The following is a 20,044-nucleotide window of genomic DNA, read 5'->3' on the forward strand; positions in this document are numbered from 1 at the left end:
AACCCCTATCTCTCACCCTGCACAAAACTCAACTCAAAATGGATCAAGGACCTTGGAATCAGACCAGAGACCCTGCATCTTATAGGAAAAAAAGTATGTCCAAATCTTCAACTTGTTGGCTTAGGATCAGACTTCCTCAACAGGACTCCCATAGCACAAGAAATAAAAGCAAGAATCAACAACTGGGATAGATCCAAACTAAAAAGCTTTCTCTCAGCAAAGGAAACTATCAGTAATGTGAAGAGAGAGCCTACAGAGTGGGAGAATATCTTTGCCACTCATACTTCAGACAGAGCGCTAATTTCCAGAATCTACAAAGAACTCAAAAAGCTCTACACCAAGAATACAAATAATCCAATCAACAAATGGGCTAAGGAAATGAACAGACATTTCACAGAAGATGTACAAGCAATCAACAGATATATGAAAAAATGTTCAACATCTCTAGTAATAAGAGAAATGCAAATCAAAACTACCCTAAGATTTCATCTCACCCCAATTAGAATGGCGATTATCAAGAACACAAGCAACAATAGGTGTTGGCGAGGATGTGAGGAAAAAGGTACACTCATACATTGCTGGTGGGGTTGCAAATTAGTGCAGCCACTCTGGAAAGCAGTATGGAGATTCCTCAGAAAGCTTGGAATGGAACCACCATTTGACCCAGCTATCCCACTCCTTGGCCTATATCCAAAGGACTTAAAATCAGCATACTACAGAGATACAGCCACGTCAATGTTCATAGCTGCTCAATTCACCATAGCCAGATTGTGGAACCAACGTAGATGCCCTTCAGTTGATGAATGGATAAAGAAACTGTGATATATATATACAATGGAATATTACTCCACCATGAAGAATGATAAAATTATGGCATTTGCAGGCAAATGGATGAAATTGGAGAATATCATGCTAAGTGAGATAAGCCAATCTCAAAAAGCTAAAGGACGAATGATCTCGCTGATAAGCAGATGAGGACATATAATGGGGGGTGGGAGGGATTAGCGTTAGGGTTTGGTTTAGGGTTTGGGATAAGGAGGGTGGTAAGAATGGAAGAAGGAAGGACTGTATAGAGGGAAAAGATGGGTGGGAGGGGGGGAAGGGAAAAAAAATAACAGAATGAATCAAACAACATTACCCTATGTAAATTTATGATTACACAAATGGTATGCCTTGACTCCATGTACAAATAGAGAAACAACAATGTATCCCATTTGTTTACAATAAAAAAAAAAAAAGAGGAAATATAGTTTGGGAGGTGACCAAGTGTCAAAAAGAATATTGCATCAGTGATAGCTGCTAAATACCAATATATATAAATTATTTAAATTCTTTTGTAAATAATAACTTGTCTGTAATCAAAGTCCCTGAAAATTAACTTTGGAATGACAAGATATCTAGATTCAACAAAGTTAAGCACTTCACACATAGATATTTCTGATGATTTCTTTTTTTTTTTTGCAATGAAACCTTCTAGATTAAATTCATAAATAAGGTTCCTGTGGGTATACTACAAGAAAGGCTAGAAAAGTTGTCACAGTGGGGTTCTCCTACTAGCTCTTGAAAATTCCAAATTATCTAGCTGGAGAAGAATTGTTCCACAGTGATGCTTCCAGGAAGCTTAGGTCTGCAAAAAGTTATAATGAAGAACAACTGAAAAACTCTTTTAAAAACCTGTGATCTAGAGGATTAGTGCTTACATATCCCCAGTCAAAAGTACTGGATTCTTTTAGATATATATATAAATATATATATATATTATCTTTTTATATATATGTTTAACTAAATATATAAATAGATATGTATATTTAGTTGTAGATGGACACACAATACCTTTATTTTATTTATTTATTTTTATGTAGCGCTGAGAATCGTACCAGATGTTTCACACATGCCAGGCAAGTGCTCTACCACTAAGCCACAACCCCAGTCCTAGATCACAGTTTAAATTCTATTTTCTTAGCAAGGCCTTCTCTGAACTCAAATAAACTGTTATACATCCTCCCATAGATGCATACTACTTTATGCAATAATATTAAATATATGAATAAATAATGAAGAATAGCATCTTCTGAGTTCAGAGATGGCCTATATTGCTTCTTCTCAAAATATACTTGTGTCAAAGAAGAAACACAATGGATGAACAAGGTCATTACAAAGTAGGCCATTCTGAAGTGCTATTAGTATCATTAAAACTAAATTTCAATGCCTTATATGTTTATTAGAAACTGAATAAAAAAGACATACTTCTGTCTTAGGGCTTTCCAGAAGCTCAGTAATCTTAATATAATCTCTAAAGAATACCTGGCATTTTTAGCCACTGGTCCACACACTGTCTTGCTGCTTCTGTATCAGAATGTCCTTGAATAAATTCCAATTCTTGTAACCCATGTGCATGTTGAAAATCGATTTTTTCCTAAAGATATTAAGAAAAAATTCAATTGACTTTGATTGATACCTGGTTTCCTTGGGGAAAAGATTTGACATGACAAGGATCAGAAAATACAGAGTAATCCTTATCCCAAAAATTAAACATATGGAAATCTATGCCAAAGATATACATACATCAAAACAAAGGTCCATGCTCTAAGATGCTGATCCTACTGTTATTTGTTCAAAGTTTGCTACAAACTATATCTATAACAACAGGGTATTGTTTAAGTAAATTAGGGCACTTATATTTGTCACAAGACATTAGAAACAGTAAAAATTTCAGTGGTATTAGAGAATATACTTTTAATATCAAGTAGGTCACCAAATTGTATTAAGCAAATGAGGCAAAATGTAAATCAAGAATAATCTCAATTTATACACAACTACATCTGAAGAGGGGAATAATGCTAAAACTACACACACTAAATGTTATTAAAGCTATATAGCTATATGTAGAAATGAAAATGTGAAGGACTATTTTCATTTTTAAACTTTTAGGCATTTTTTTCAAATTATATATTATATATTTCAAATATCCTGAAATATATAGGATGGAATATGTATGATGGAAAGACTGATGTACAGACAAGTCAAATATATTTCCCAAGGATATATAACAATGTCAGGATTCAAATTCTGGGTAATCAGATTTTAGAATCCATGCACTAAATGAGTATATCACACTGCCTTTCAAAAAACATTTATATATATAGTCAGCCCTTCATATCTATGTGTTGCATGTGCATGGATTTGACCAGCCTCTGATTAAACACTTGAGAAAACAAACTGCATCTGTACTGAACACGTGGACTTTTTTCTTGCTATTATTCCCTAAACAATAGAGTGTAAAATGATTTGCATAGCACTTACATTGCATTAGGTATTATAAGTAACCTAGAGAGATTTAAAGTATACAGGAGAATGTGTGTAGGTTATATGCAGATAACAAGCCATTTTTATAGGGACTTGAACATCAACAAATCTTGATCTTTGAGGGGTCTTGGAACCAATTCCCCACAATGGTGCTTAGAAAGAAATCACAGAGTCAGAAACACTGAATTTGCAAGATACAAATTCTGTGAACACGCATAATTAATGTTCAAAAACATTATTGACCAAAATTATTCCAAAATTAGCAATCCATCTCCTTTGTCACAAAGCTACTTCCACAGGCTTTAGGGTGGGCCTTCTTGCAAGTCATCTTAACTTCTGGACTATCAATAAAGAAAGCTGGTAGCTGGTTAACTGATCAGCGTAACACAAGATCTCTGAAAGTGAAGTATCCAATGAAGATTTTAATGAATCTTTTCTCCTTAACACCTCTTCATTTGCCAGGCATCGTGGTGCATGCCTATCATTCTAGCAACTCAGAGGCTGAGGCAGGAGGATCACAAGTTCAAAGTCAGACTAAGCAACTCAGGGGGGATCTGAGCAACTTAGCAAAACTTTGTCTCAAAATTTAAAAAAATTTTAAAGGACTGGAGATGTGGCTCATTGAGCTCACTGAGACTGTGTAGCATGCGCACGCACATGCGTGCACACACACACACACACACACACACACACAAAACCTCTTCATTAAAAATGGATAATCTACTTTAAGAATAAAGACACCAATAATTCACAAAAGCCTAAAATAGACATTTTCTATATCTATTTTTAGTTGGAATTATCACTCATAATTACAATTCTTCAAAAATTATTTCTTAGCCACACATGGAGGTGACAACTGTAATTACAGCAATTCAGAGACTCAAAGGTCTCCCTTGGCAACTTAGTGAAACCCTGCCTCAAAATTTAAAACGTACTTTTAAAGGGATGTGGATGTAGCTCAATGGTAGAGTGCCCCTAGGTTCAATTCCCAATACTGCCAAAAGAAAAAAGAAAAAAAATTTTTAATTGAATAGTGTTTCTACCACAATACTTTGTATTTTTACACAATAAACATTTTAGGATCTCTAACGCCAGCGCTGCCTCTAGCTCGCCCAGTTCCAGCTGGAGGAAAAGCGGGGTAAGTAAGGAGGTCTTCCTACCATGGCTCGCACAAAGCAGACTGCCCGCAAACCGACCAATGGTAAAGCACCCAGGAAACAACTGGCTACAAAAGCCACTTGCAAGAGTGCGCCCTCTACTGGACGGATGAAAAAACCTCATCGTTACAGGTCTGGTACTGTGGCGCTCCTTGAAATTAGAAATTATCAGAAGCCCACTGAACTTGATTCGCAAACTCCCCCTCCAGCGTCTGGTGCGAGAAATTGCTCAGGACTTAAAACAGATCTGCGCTTCCAGAGCGCAGCTATTGGTACTTTGCAGGAGGCAAGTGACGCCTATCTGGCTGGCCTTTTTGAAGACATCAACCTGTGTGCTATCCATGCCAAATGTGTAACAATTATGCCAAAAGACATCCAACTAGCACGCCACATACGTGGAGAACATGCTAAAGAATTCACTATGATGGGAAACATTTCATTCTCAAAAAATTTTTTTTCTCTTCTTCCTGTTATTGGTGTTCTGAACGTTAGATATTTTTCCCCATGGGATCAAAAGATACCTAAGTACATGATTGCAAGTGGAAAAGTAGGGGACAGAAATCAGGTATTGACCATTTTTCCATTTTCATTTGTGTGTGAATTTTTAATATAAATGTGGGGATGTAAAGCATTAATGCAAGTCAAAATGTTTCCGTGAACAAGTTTCAGCAGTTCAACTTTATAACAATTATAAATAAAACTTAAATTTTTCTGGGCAATGCCAGCATTTGGATTTTTTTAAACAAGTAAATTTCTTATTGACCGTAACTAAATGGTGTTTGTAGCATTTTTATCATACAATAGATTCCATTCATTCACTATACTTTTCTGAGTTGTCCCACATGCAAGTATATGTTTTTAATGTTATCTGTCTTCTGTGCTGTTCCTGTAAGTTTGCTATCAAAATACACTGAACTATAAAAAAAATTTTAAACATATAATTAGAATACCATAGTCTAATTTAATTAGTATTATGCCCAAAAGTTAAAGACCCTGAACTGACCTTCTAAATTTAAAGATTCATTTACTTTATTCAGTCATTATTTCATTTTGCAGTGCCGGGGATCAAATTCAGGGCCTCACACATGCTAGGCAAGCATTCTATGCCTGAGCTACATCCCCTGCCCCAAATCAGTTTGCTTTATTAGCTAGGAGATATTAAAAAACAGATGCTACGGAAGTAAAAAAAAAAAAAAAAACCTTTCATAGTAATCAATGAAACAAAGACTCAAAAACATGGACATTAAAATTATGAACTCCTAGTACTTATTTTGACCTGAGAGATCATCTTCAACTTGTCTCTTTATAGGATAAAACCCAAAGTCTACAAAACTTAAGTAATCTGCTGAAATCCAAATAGTTGCTGGCAGAGCTATGATAATCAATCTTTTTATACTTCTACTATGGAGACTTATTTAACTCAATGCATCAACATTTACTTGAAATAAATTCTTGCCAGTACTGAAGGAGTTCTTTAAATAATTTCATTTGGTGCCTTCTAAAGTAAGTCAAGTAAAAAATTTATAACAGGAAAGATTCTAAATTAGGCTTCAATTTCCACATAGCAGCCCTTCTTCCACCCCACTTCAAATTTATTTTTGCTAATTATGCAATTTGGAGACAAAAGTGTGAAGTTTGAGAAAGTGATCTGACTCTATTTGGCAGAAAATAACCTTTCAACAACTTATTCTATAAAATGCCTGATAAGACTTTTTCACTCATATAATAAAGTAACCCATAATCCTTAATTACTTATCTGCTTTAAGAAATTCCATGATTTTTAATTCCCCAAAACAAAGTCCACTCACTTAATTGTATCTTTTCTTCTTTTCACCAAATACAGATGGGATACACATCCAAAAAAACTAAAAACAAAAATGTAAAAAGCTATGAGCTAGGCAGAGTGGTGCATTCCTATAATCCAGGCAGCCTGGGAGGCTGAGGCAAGAGAATCACAAGTTCAAGGCCAGCCTTGGCAACTTAGTGAGACTGTCTCAAAAATAAAAAATAGAAATACCTGGGGATATAGTTGAATGGTAAAGCAATCCTGGGTTTAATCCCCAATACTCAAAAAAAAAAAAACCCTATATGAATTACTACTAAATTGATGAGCTATCTAGGGTACATGCAAAACTTGGAGTCAATCATAAATTTTCTGATCAAAGTTTTCTCTTTACATCTTTATTAAAAACAATTATATAAAGCAGTAAAATAACAAAATAGCCACCTACCCTGAATGCTCTATTCTTCTCTTCTTTTTGCTGTTTCTCTACTTCAACATGACGGGCTAGACGAGCCAGAGTTAATGCAACTTTATCCTTCTGATGGTCAATATAGTCTTTATGTTTAAAATTCTCCTATAATGAAAAATTTTTTTTCATTCCTTTTAATACCAAATTAGCATTTGGATAACATATCCATATATCAAACAGCTATTATACTAAAGAATCATTTACTTCTGTTATAATCTTATTTCTAAGAACCTATCTTGTATATTTTATGTGATAAGCTGTAGGTCAGTCAAGTATAAAAGATACACTAAGAAAGAAGAAAAAAATGAAATATGAAATGCTAAAATCACAAGGGGCATGAAAAGAGAAGACAAAAACAAGGGGGGAAGCACAATAAAAAACAGTAAGAAATATGTTGGATATTCACCAACTACATCAATAATCATTTTAAATGTCAATTGTCTAAATACACTAATTAAAATAGATTGTCAGAAAAGATTAAAAAAACAAATGTATATTCTCAAGATACCCTTTTTAAATAAAAAAATACAAAAGCAAAAAAATGAGAAAGATATTTGCTAACACAAAAGAAATTAACTATAGAACCAACCTAGATGCCCTTCAACAGATGAAAAGATAAAGAAAATGTGGTACATAGACACAATAGAATATTACTCATCCATAAAGAAGAATGAAATTATAGCATTTGCCAGTAAATAGATAACTGGAGACTATCATGCTAAGTGAAATAAACCAATCCCCAAAAAACAAAGGCCTAATGTTTTCTCTGATAGGCAGATGCTAATATACAATAAGGGAGTAGGGGGACAAATAGAAGTTAACTGGATTAGACAAAGGGGGATGAAGGGAAGGGAGGAGGAATGGGAATAAGAAATACAGAAGAATGAATCAAACATAACTTTCCTATGTTCATATAAGAATACATGAACAGTGTAACTCCACATCTGTACAATCACAAGAATAGGAAGTTATACTCCATGTATGTATAATATGTCAAATGCACTCTATTGTCATGTTTGTCTAAAAAGAACAAATTTTTAAAAAATTAAAAGAAATAAATAAAGTTTTGTTCCCACCCCTCATACTGGTGATGGAATATAGGGACTGCACATACTAGGCAAGTACTCTACCACTGAGAAACACCCATCCTCCACTGTTTGTTTGTTTGTTTAACATTACAGATGCGGGTCATTAATTACCATATGAATTCAAATCTTGTTACAATTCTGAAATGGTTTTAGTCAGTTGTTAGTCTTCCAGGTATACAGTCATATAACATGTGAATAATCTTAATTTTACATTCTTTATAGATTTTTTTAACCACAGATTTATAGTTCTCTTTTTTTTTCCTAATGTTCACAGTAGTATAATAAATTGTTGTGATATTAGTGGGGGGGAGAAAGTAGGAGTAGCTATATCAATTTTAGACAGCAGGTTTTAGAGCAAGCTAAGTTATCAGGGATGTCAAAAGGGTAATACAGGAATACTACAAACAGCTCTATACCCACAAATTCAATAATCTAGAGGAAATGGACCAATTTCTTGAAAGACATCTGTTAAAACTAACAAAGAAATAAGATAATCTCTAAAAGCCTGTAAATATTACATTAAATAAATAAATAATCTCTCAAAATAGAAAGCACAAGGACTCAGTGGTATAGCACTTGCCTAGCACATGTAAGGCACTGGGTTCGATCCTCAGTACCCACATAAAAAAACAAGTTATTTTGTCCAACTACAACTAAAAACATTTTTTTTTAAATACGAAGCACTATGATCAGATTAATTCACTGCTAAATTCTACCAAACATTTAAGAAAAAATCACACTAAATCTCTATAATCTTTTCCAGTAGACAGAAGAGTGATTACTTCCTAATTTAAAAAGACAGCATTGCCCTAATACAAAGCCAGACACAGGCACTATAACGAAACTACAAAGCAATATCTCTCATGAACACAGTAGATGTAAAAAGTCTCAACAAAATATTAGCAAACCAAATGCAACAATGTATACAAAGAATAACATATAATAATTAAGTAGGATTTATCCCACCTATGCAAGGCTGGTTCACCATTTTTAAAAAATTAATAGAATCCATCACATCCACAGGCTAATAAGGAAAAAAAGTCACATGATTATATAAGCAGAAAAAGGATTTGATGAAATTCAATGCTCTTCCATGATTAAAATAATAAAAAAAAAAATAAAAAATTCTAAGTAAACTAGGAATAGATAGGAACTTTTTCAACTTGGTAATCAGAAAAAAAAAATTTACAACTACACAATGGTGAGAAACTTAAGTTATAAACACAAAGATAGGGAATAGGGCAAGAATGTCCCCTCACCACTCCTTTCAAACAGTGTACTGGAAATCCAAGAAAGATAAAAGAAGATGAGAAAAGGAAATAAAAGGCACACAGATTAGAACTGAAGAAATAAAACTCATTGTAGATAACAATCATAAAAATAGAAAATGACAGACAAAAAGACTCTTGGAATTAATAAGTAATCAGCATGGTTGCAGGATACTAAGTTAATCTACAAAAGTAGATCACTTTCCTATAAATCAGCAATGAGCAGGTAAAATTTACAATTAAAAATATATTGTCATTTACATTAATAATCCCCCAAAACAAGCCGGGCATGGTAGCAAACACCTATAATCCCAGGGACTCAGGAGGCTGAGGCAGGAGGATAGCAAGTTTCAGGTCAGTCTCACAACTTAGCAAGACCTGTCTCAAAAAAATAAAAAGGAGTAGGGATACAGCGCAATGATAAAGTGCCCCTGGGTTTAATCCCCAGTGTAAAATAAAAGTGGGGGTGTAGGGGTGAGAAACTCCATGTTTGTGGCTAGGAAGACTAAATTTTGTCAAGATATCAGTTCTTCCCAATTTGATCTCTCTATATGATACATATATAGATTTATATTTATGTGTGTGTATGTAAATCCAATTTAAATCCTAGCAGGTCATTTTCTGGTTATTGACAAACTCATTTGGAAGTGTACAGAGACAGGCAAAAGACCCATAATGACCAATTCAATCCTGAAGAACAAAGTTGGAGGACTAAAACTACTTGACTTTAAAATTTACTGAAAGCTACAGTAATCAAAACTATGTGACATAGAAAAAGAATAAACAAATAGGCCAATGACACAGAAAAAGACCCACATAAATAAAATAAACTGATCTGTGACTAAAGACCAAAAGCAAGATAATGGAGAACAATCTTTTCAACAAATGGTATTGAACAACTAGGCATTCACATGCAAAAAACAACAACAACAACAACAACAACAAAAAAACCTAGACCCTGACCTTACACTTATCACAAAAAATGAACACAAAATAAACAACAGAACATAAAACACAGAATTATAAAACTCCCAGAAGATAACACAGGAGAAAAACCAGATGACCCTGGTTGTGACAATGACATTTTAGATATAACACCAAAGGCATGATAAAACAGACTTCAAAATTAAAAACTTCTCTGCATAGAACAGTATCAAGAGAATGAAACAATAAGCAACAGAGAAAAAATGGATACAAGATACAACTGATAAAGAACTGTGATCCACTATATACACAGAACTCCTAAAAAAGTCAAGAGGAATATGAAATAGCCCAATTAAAACACAGGGGAGCAAAATAAATAAACAATTCAGCAAAGAAGATACACAGCAAATACAATATCATGTGTCATTAGTGAAGTACAAACTAAAACAATACCAATATACACTTATTAGACTGACCCAAATCCAAAACACTGACAATACTAAATGCTGACTAGGATGTAGAGGAACAAAAACTCTTTTAGACATTTCCAGTGGAAATTCAGAATGATACAGGTATTTCAGAAAACAGTTGGGACAGTTTCTTACAATACTAAATGTGTCCTGATCACAGTCATTGGTATTTACCTAAATGAAATGAAATGAAAACTTATGTCCACAGAAAAACCTGCACACAGTTGTTTAAAACAGCTTTATTCGTAACTGTCCAAACCTGTAAAACAACTAAGATTTCTTCAGTAGGTGAATGGATAAACTTTGGAACATCCAGATCATAATATAACTCATCACTAAAAAGAAGTAAGCTATCACCCTGAAAAGACGTGGAGGAACTTAAGAACATGCTATTTAAGTAAAAGAAGCTAATCTGAAGCTACATACCATATGATCAGAACATTATATCACATTCTGGAAAACATAAAACTACAGAAACAGTTAAAATATCAGTGGTCGCCACAAGTTAGAGGGAGGAATAAACGGGCAGAGCACAGATTTTTAGGGCAGTGAAATTATTCTCTATGATACTACAATGGTAGTTACATGTCATTATACATGTCAAAACTCAAAAAATGTACAACATTGAGTGAATCCTAATGTAAACTTTAGACTCTGGATGATAATGATGCATTAGCATAGGTTCATTTGCTATAAACAAATGCTATTAGGATGTGAATTGTAGGGGAGGTTGTGAATGGACAAAGGGGCAGGATTTATTTGGGAGCCATATATGCATTCTAACTGTGCTATGGATCCAAAACGGTTCTTAAAAAGAAAAAAAGCTATTTTAGGGCTGGGAGTACAACTTAGCTATATTAGTTGTACGGCATTTACTTCACAACTAACAAGGTCCTGGGTTAGATTCCTAGCATCTTGCAAAAAGGAGGGCAGGGGACAAAGAATAAGAGGAAAAAGTTCATTTTAAAAAAGAATTGATCTTATCTGACTTTTTACAAGAGTGGGTGACACATATTCTTTAGGCAAACCAGTCATATCCATATAACCCAATTTTAATTTAAAGTCAAACACTGTGACTGCTGCTATAGAGGGAAATAATATTGAAGTGTGCATATTTTAAAAATGGTCAAATTGCTAGATGTGGTGGCACTTCCAATAATCCCAGTTACTTAGGAGGCTGATTTAGGAGAATCCTAAGTTCAAGTTCAGCCTAGGCAACTTAGACCATATCTCAAATATTAAAAGGGCTGGGGATGTAGCTCAGTGGAAATGAGGCAGGACCACCACACCTGATTAAATTCTGTGTTAAACCTTGTTTTTTTTCTGTTTTGGCTGCCTGACAGGAAGGCCCCACTCATGCTTGGATACCATACATTCTGCTGTTGCTCCAGCTTTCCTTGACTACCCTAACACTAGTCAATCCCCAATGAGCTGTTTTGAACTCAAGCAATTCTTTTGTTTTAAGGAACAAGAACAGAACAAATCCAAGTTAACATACACATTAAATCATCCCATTATGGGAATAATAAATTAAAACTGTACTTTCAGTTGAGCCAGAGAAAGAGAACTCTCCAAAGGAAGGTTAGTTTTCATCAAAACACTACAAAAACCTCTAGACAGAGAGCCACCAACGGTATCCTCTTTGGGTTTCCCTCATCCTGTGGGAGCTTTCCTTGCTACTGGATTCTCACCCTTGTAGTCTGCATACTTCGTTCTTCAAGTGCATGAGACAAGAACCCTGCAACACTCACATGACCTGTGTTAGAGTAGAAAGCATGTGGGTTCAATTCCCATTTAAAAAAAAAAAAAAAAAAGGACTAAATGGTATTTTCAGTATGATGCTACATCTTTGCAGTAAGGAATGTTTACAAGACCACTTAGGTAGAAATAACCCCAACTCACTTTCTGATTCCCTGATCAGTCAACAGTAGTGCACCATGTAGTAGTAGAGAATCTACTAAATTCAAAATATCATTTTCACAAGTCACAGGGCACTATAGCTTATAAGAAATAGCAGTTACAAAATTTTACCTGAATTTTGATCGTTTATTAAAGGCAAATTTAGCTCTACCTTAAAAGCAATTAAGGGCTGGGGCACACAGCTCAGTGTAGAGTGCTTGCCTAGCCTGTGCAAGGCTCTGGGTTTGAACCACCACCCCAGGTTGGGGTGGGGGGTGCCGTTAAATTTGTCTTTTAGGAAGACAAAGTAATATTTTCATTTATTTAAAATAAGTATCTCTATTTAAATTTCCTTGAGAATGAAGTTTAGAGTAGATCCTAAAATAATTTTTAACTCAAGGAAGTGGATTTTAAACATGGACATAGAGTATGTTAACTTTTCTGAGAAAGAAATACTATTTTTTAGGTTTTAAACTCTAGCAAAAGTCATGCTTGGAAGACTTGGTAAGCCGAAATCACATTAACACATAGGTCACACGAATAAGGTACAGATTATTTACCTACAAATAGGATAGTAATTACAATTTTTCCTTTGACAAGGTTAAAAGAAGGGGTTCACATTCCTAACAAATTGGCATCTAAAGCCTAAATTCATCTGGCGACCACAAGCAGTAGAAAATTTTATTATCAAGGTATTTCAAATTGCTACCCTTATACTAATAAAAATATATTTAACACTCCAACATTACATTACTTACACAACAGTATGGGGTATCAAGGATAAGAAATGAGGTTTTTGTCTAATTCCCTGCATGTATCAATAATGTGAATATTCTGAGGCCAGGAAAGTAACCATGTTCTGGATAAATCAAAATAATCCTAATCCAGGAAGACCTACCCTGTAACTGACAGTTCCACTGCCATTTAACTTTTTCCTAGGTCACAACAAAAACATTCTGAATTACTTCTTGAGTTGTAGTTACTAAGAAAGGTTTTACATAATGTTTATTCTTCTTCAAGTTTACTTTAAAGCACACTTAATTCTGATTCAGAAATATAGCAATTATATATCTAATGGGGCAACTCTTAAAAATCTTCTAATCACAAAATGTAAGTATGTTCTAGAAGCTTTACTACCTTCAAATTACACCCATATGTCATCAAAACAAATTTGTAATGCTAGGAATATAAGTTGTTTGGTCTTTAAGCAACATTTAAACATTCATTTAGATCTCTTCAACCTTACTCTAAAATTAACCTATAGTCCTAAACTTTACCTTTATTTGAAAAATTACATGTTTATGTAAAATATGTACATATATAAAATTATGGAGTATAGTGTGATCATTTAATATATGTATATAAAGTATAATGATTACATCACAGTAATTAGCATCTCCATCGCCTTAAATATTTATAACCATTACCACTTGAAAGTCAAATAAGTAAAACTGTTGGAGCTGTTACCAAATTGTTTACTATCATTATTTTTCTTACACTTAACTATCCATTAACTATATGGCTCTATCTCAATAAAAAATAAATAAATAAATAAAAATTAAAAAACTGCTCATCTGATTATCATTTTTCACAACTTGCAAGAGCTGAAAAGACCCACATCCCTGAGTCTAAAAACAGAAGACATCTTAGAACTGAGTGTGGTCTCCTCTTCCTTCCCCCTACAGAGAAAGTTTCTTTTTCCTTGAAAAGAAAACAAAAAAGAAAGAAATTCTGACTACCTACTTGAAAGATCTGGGAGACAATCAGCTGGGTATAGAAGAAAAGGAATGGTAAATAGAGCAAGCATTTCAACTTTGAAATATTTGCCAATTTTAAAGTTAGCACTTTAAAAAGGTGGGAAATGATAACTTTAAAAAGGAATTTTCTCTTTAACTGGAGGAAACAGTATATATGAAGCAGACTATAATAATCACATGATATTTTTCCATCATACCTCTTGGTTGGGTGTAAGGATCAAGCTGCTGGTTAAGGCTAAGGGTGTGGTTCAGTGGAAGAGTGCTTGCCTAGCATGCTTGTGCTAGTGAATTACACTCTTCTATGGTTCTGGGAGAACACATTGGCATTGGAAAAGCAGAGAGATCACTACTATTAAAATATATATTAGGGAGTTTATCCATAGGTCACAGAAAACCCTATTATGCACAGTTGTAAAGCAGGTAATTCAAAGAATCAAAACGTTCAGAAATTTCAAAATGATCAGAATGTAAGGGACAGAAAACTTAGCATCATCTTGTTACCAATTCAACTACAGAACTACAGGTTTGGTATTGTCAGGAATGCAAAATTAATTTCAGGAGAGATGAAAATATCTTAAATGTTTCCTATAAAACTAAGATAAAAGGGGTCACTCAATTCTGAGGATTGGGAATTCCCACCATTTCATTAGTGTCAAAATGCTAAGTTGCAATTTTAACATGAAATCATAAAATAAAATTACAGGACTGGTCTTCTTAACCTTGCTTTGTCATCTGCCTCAAAGCCTATTGATGGGATTATCACTTAGGTTCTTGAAGCTTTTCTAAGAAAGGTCTGGCAATCAGATAGGTAACTTTCCCAAGCTACACCTAAACTGGTTCTGAATCCATGGTGACCATAACAGGATTTATGTTTCATTTAGAATATTGGCAACTATAGGATCTCCAGAATCATCCTTCTTGATGTACTCATTATGTCCAGGATCAGGACTAATTTTTTTGTAGGACAGACAGTAATACTAGAGAGTCCACACTGACAGTAAATGATACGCCATCAATTCATTCAGTTATTTCTTGCAAGAAGCATAGGAAAGTCTTAGGAAAAATACTGGGAAGAATGTGTCTCCAAAATTTGCCTGTATTTTAGATGACTACCAGTTTTCTTCCATACTCATATCTGCATGGAATTAAAGAAGATGTAAAAGCCAGGAGGTTAGAATGCAGATTCTGGTTTAGTCACTGTGAAATTCTAATCTTGTCAAGTATACTTCTTTATATATTTATTTAAAACTTGAAGTAAAACATGTACAAAGCAAATTTGGGGTATGTCTTAGAAATGACATTAATACTGGTTAAAACTGAGTATACAATGTTCATGAAATTTAAGCAATTACAGGTTGAAGTAAGGAAGAATAAGAATATTTTTGTTTTAAAAAACATTTACATTTTATTATAGATTATAGAATTACAGCAAAAATTTCAAGTCTGCAGATAGGGTATAAACTAGGCCAGAAAGGAAAAGGGCTTTCTCATGACACCACCACCAGAGGAGCAAGAGTCAAAGGTCAATGTAACTTGCGAGTGGGAGGATCCAGAAATAGAATTGTCTTATTTTGTCAAGTAGGGGCACTTTTCTTAATCACCTGATACTGATATGATATGAAGTTTCCCTCCATAGTTTCTCATGTTGAACAAATTTAGCCTTGTGACAAACAAGCTGCTCTATCCTTATTTTTTGTTTTTGCTTCTGACCCATAAATACTTCACTAGAAATCAATTCAGACTATGAACTTAAATCTTTTTTTAAATTTTTTTTTTTAGTTGTAGATGGACACTATACCTTTATTTTTATGTGGTGCTAAGGATTGAACCCAGTGCCTCACATGTGCTAGGTAAGTGCTCTACCACTGAGCTACAACCTAGCCCTTAAATCTTTTTTTTTAATTAAAAATCATAAATTTACATAGGGCAATGTTGTTTGATTCATTCTTATTTTTCCCCCTTCCCCCCATCCCTCCCACCCCTCTTTTCCCTCTATACAGTCCTTCCTTCCTCCATTCTTACCACCCTCCTTATCCCTAACCTAAACCTAATGCTAACCCTAACGCTAACCCCTCCTACCCCCCATTATATGTCCTCATCTGCTTATCAGTGAGATCATTCGTCCTTTAGTTTTTTGAGATTGGCTTACCTCACTTAGCATGATAAATCTTGATCATAAGAAAAATAGCAGATCACACGTAGTCACGACTAATGAGAATTCCATTATTCTGACAAAATTTTTGACCAGAATAATTGTTTTCATTTATCAATCAACTTAAATGAATGAGGATTTCCTAAAAACTGTGAAAATGTATAACTTGTTGTGAAACTGTGATCTATGTAAACTATAAAGTATATGAAATCATTAAGTAGGCAAATCAATAACATGACACAAAATCCTATCAATGAAGTGACGTTGACATTTCAATGTCTTTCTTCCCTAATACATATTTAAGTGAAAATGATCTCTCACATACATATATAAGTAAAGTCAAGAAAGCTATATATCAGGGGTTGGGGTTGTAGCTCAATGACAGAGCACTTGCTTCATATGCATGAGGCACTGGGTTCAATCCTCAGCATTATATAAATAAATAAAATAAGGGTACTGTGTCCATCTACAAGTAAAAATTTTTTAAAAAGTAAGCTATAAATCAAAATAATAACAGGTGGGAATTTTTCTACAATTGGCACGTTAAATTGTTAACAAAATTTTAGTTATTAATGAATACAACTGGATAAAGACAAAAACTTAAGAATTTCAATCTTTTGGAAACGTAATAGATTAGATTAAAAAGTCTTTTAGAAATGTGATAGATTAAAATCACACATTTATGCCTTATAAAGATGTAAGTTTAATAACTATCCTATATAAGCATAGATGGGAATATTCTACCTAGAAGGAACATAATCCAATAAATTATATTTAACTTTTTAAAAAAAATTATCCCTAGAGGTATAATAACCAGGTTATATTTTTTTCCAATCCTAACAGAAACATATTAAAAATAAAAGCCAGGCACAGTGCTGCATGCCTATAATCCCAGCTACTTGAGAGTCTGAGGTGGAAGAATCTTCAGCCTACAAATTGGGAAACCAACCTAGGTAACACAGCAAAACCTCTCTCCAAAAAAATATTTTTACAGGTTTGAGGCCAAACACCAATATCACTCTTTAAAGCTGAAAATGTGTTTTTGTTTTTGTTACAGGAGATTACGGCAGGGTCACTTAACTATTGAACCACATCACCACTAATTTTTTAAAAATTTTTTTGAGCTAGAGTCTTGCTAAATTGCTGAGGCTGGCCTCAAACTTTTGATCCTCCTGCCTCAGCCCTCCATGTATGCCAGAATTACAAGCATGCACCACCATATGGCACATATGTGTTTTTAATATCTTTTCTCTTTTTTTCTTTTAAAGAGACAGGGTCTCACTATGTTGCCCACTCTAGTTCTAAACTCCTGGGCTCAATAGACCCTCTATCTCTTCAGTTTTCCAAACAATTCAGACTACAAGTATGTGCTACTGCACCGAGCTCACATCTCACATGTGCTTTTTCAAAAAACCCAAAGCACATGAACTAACACTGTAAATAGTAAAACATTAAAAATAAAATTAAAAACATTAAAACTACACATAATTAGCTGGACACTGTAGCACAGTGCACACTCCCAGCAGCTTGGGAGGCTGAGGCAAGAGAACAGAGAGTTCAAAACCAGTTTCACTGGAGCTGGGGATATAGCTCAGTTGGTAGTGTGCTTGGCACTCGGCCCTGGGTTCAATCCTCAGCACCACCAAAAAAAAAAAAAAAAAAAAAAAAAAAAAACTAGCCTCACCAACTTAGCAAGGAAGACCTATCTCTAAATAAAATATTACAAGGGCTGGGGATGTGGCTCAGTGGTTAGGCACCCCTTGGATTCAATCCCCAGTATCAAAAAAAAAAGATAATAATGATTAGATCGAAAGTTGAAACCTAAAAATATTAGCTTACTTAGCTTAGACCTGATCTTCCTCAATTCATGTCTGGAATGTAAATATAGGAAACAGTATTCTTAGCTGTTCTATTCACAAAGGTAAGTTCTGAGTTTTAATGAATATTCAAAAAGGAAGCTAATTATGTTCCAAACAAATCATTACTAAAGCTAAATTTCTCACTAGTCTTGGATGGATATATACATAAATGACTTCACAGGTGAACTTTCTTTTTAATTAATCTACAAAAGCTTTCTTCCTGAATGGGCACGGCACTCTCAATCCTGAAATGCATTATGTATAGAAAATAACTGCCACATATTTGTCGACTATCCTTTAGTAGTTAAGAAAGGCCCTGATATTAAATACCAAGAAAACTGGACCTAAACTGTTTATTAAAAACTATTCAAAGGTCCCACAAATATATTTTCTCAAATATTAAATACAGGCAAGATATTTCACATTACTCCTTATACAACTGCTCACCCAAAAGTTGAATTCCTAAGTCACTAATTTCAGTTATTTTAGAAATATTTGCCAAGATCAACTCAAAGGAATACAGAATTAACAGAATGATGCTGCTTTTGCAAAGCAATTTCTAGAAAAATACTGGAAAAGCAACACTGAAATAATTTTATAACTTGTATCACTGTATTAGTGATGGTTTTTTAAATGAACAAATATACGTTAAGTCATTATTATTCTCCTCTAAAAGCATTTTAGTTCTTAATTAATGAAAGTGATTACATTTTACACCTTACAAAATTATCTTTTTGTGTACTTGTGTGGTAGGACTGAACCCAGGGGCTCATGCATGCTAGGCAAGTGCTCTAACAACTAAGCTACATTCCCAGTCTTTTTTCCATTTTATTTTGAGACATGATTTTACCAAGTTGCCCACCCTGGTCTCAAAAATGTCAATCCTCCTGACTTGGCCTCCAGAGTAGCTCAATTTATAGGCATTGCACGGCCTCCAGAGTAGCTCAATTTATAGGCATTGCACTACCAGGCCCAGCTTTTCAGAATTATTTTAATAGAAATATGAATATAGCCTCAGGACCTCCCTGAAAAACAGAATAATTCTACTCCATCTACTACTTTGCAAAACTATTACCCAGAAGTGACCATATCAACCCAGTTTCCTATCTGATTACCAAAGACTCTTTTTGACTCTGAAAAAGCCAGTAATAAGATGATATTTGTAGTAGGTAGGGGGTTGAATGAGAGGGCTACACATAGAACCCAAAGTGGAGGTTTATTTAATGTTCCATCTTCTCAGAATGTCAGCTAGCACTAACTAGGCAGAGAATGATTATTTCCTCCCCTATCTTTACCTTCTTTGTAAGGGAAACTGATTTCAAAGGAAACTCAAAATAGGAACCAACTGTAAAAATGTTATGAATTTGCTTTGCAAATCATCCCATTATCCACCTGACCAGTGTACTTTCTTTTGAAAAGAATTTCTGAAACAAATTCATTACTCAATTCAAAGCCTATTTATAAATTACCCATCCTAAAGCTTTAGTCCCTTGTTCAATGTGAAATTTGCACTCCCAAACATTGTGTTTACCCTTCTGACCAACATAAGTTAAACCACACACCCAAATAAGGATATGAAGAGCAATATTGTTCACAAGAATTTTATATCCAAATACAGACAAAACAAAAGAGATAAACACAGCAAAGCAGTACAATATTTATTTACCATGTCCAGCAGCAAGTTTTAAGGAACCAAGACACCCTTTTTTTTTTTTTTTACAAAGCAATCTCCCTCCCACCCTTAACTATTATGTTTACAAATACAAAGGTACATAGAACATCTGCTTTTTATGAACAGAGTGAAAAACATACATACACATGTACCCCAGTCTGTATAGTACTTATTCAGTTAAGAAAGCTTAACTGAATACACCAAACAAGTTAAGTAAGATTCTTGTATTTTGATAAAACT

At 34.1% G+C, this 20,044-nt stretch overlaps 1 protein-coding gene across 1 annotated transcript in view; it reads right to left on the minus strand.

Annotated features, from left to right (window-relative positions):
* The window catches only part of ZNF451 (zinc finger protein 451), a 118,216-nt gene that overhangs the window by 47,128 nt on the left and 51,044 nt on the right, over positions 1–20,044 (minus strand). Inside the window, 2 exon segments of the mRNA XM_079147485.1 lie at positions 2,305–2,416; positions 6,695–6,820. Of these exon segments, the coding sequence (XP_079003611.1) occupies positions 2,305–2,416; positions 6,695–6,820 (238 nt within the window).

Source organism: Sciurus vulgaris, assembly GCF_902686455.1.
Source record: "Sciurus vulgaris genome assembly, chromosome: 7".
NCBI lineage: Eukaryota > Metazoa > Chordata > Mammalia > Rodentia > Sciuridae > Sciurus > Sciurus vulgaris.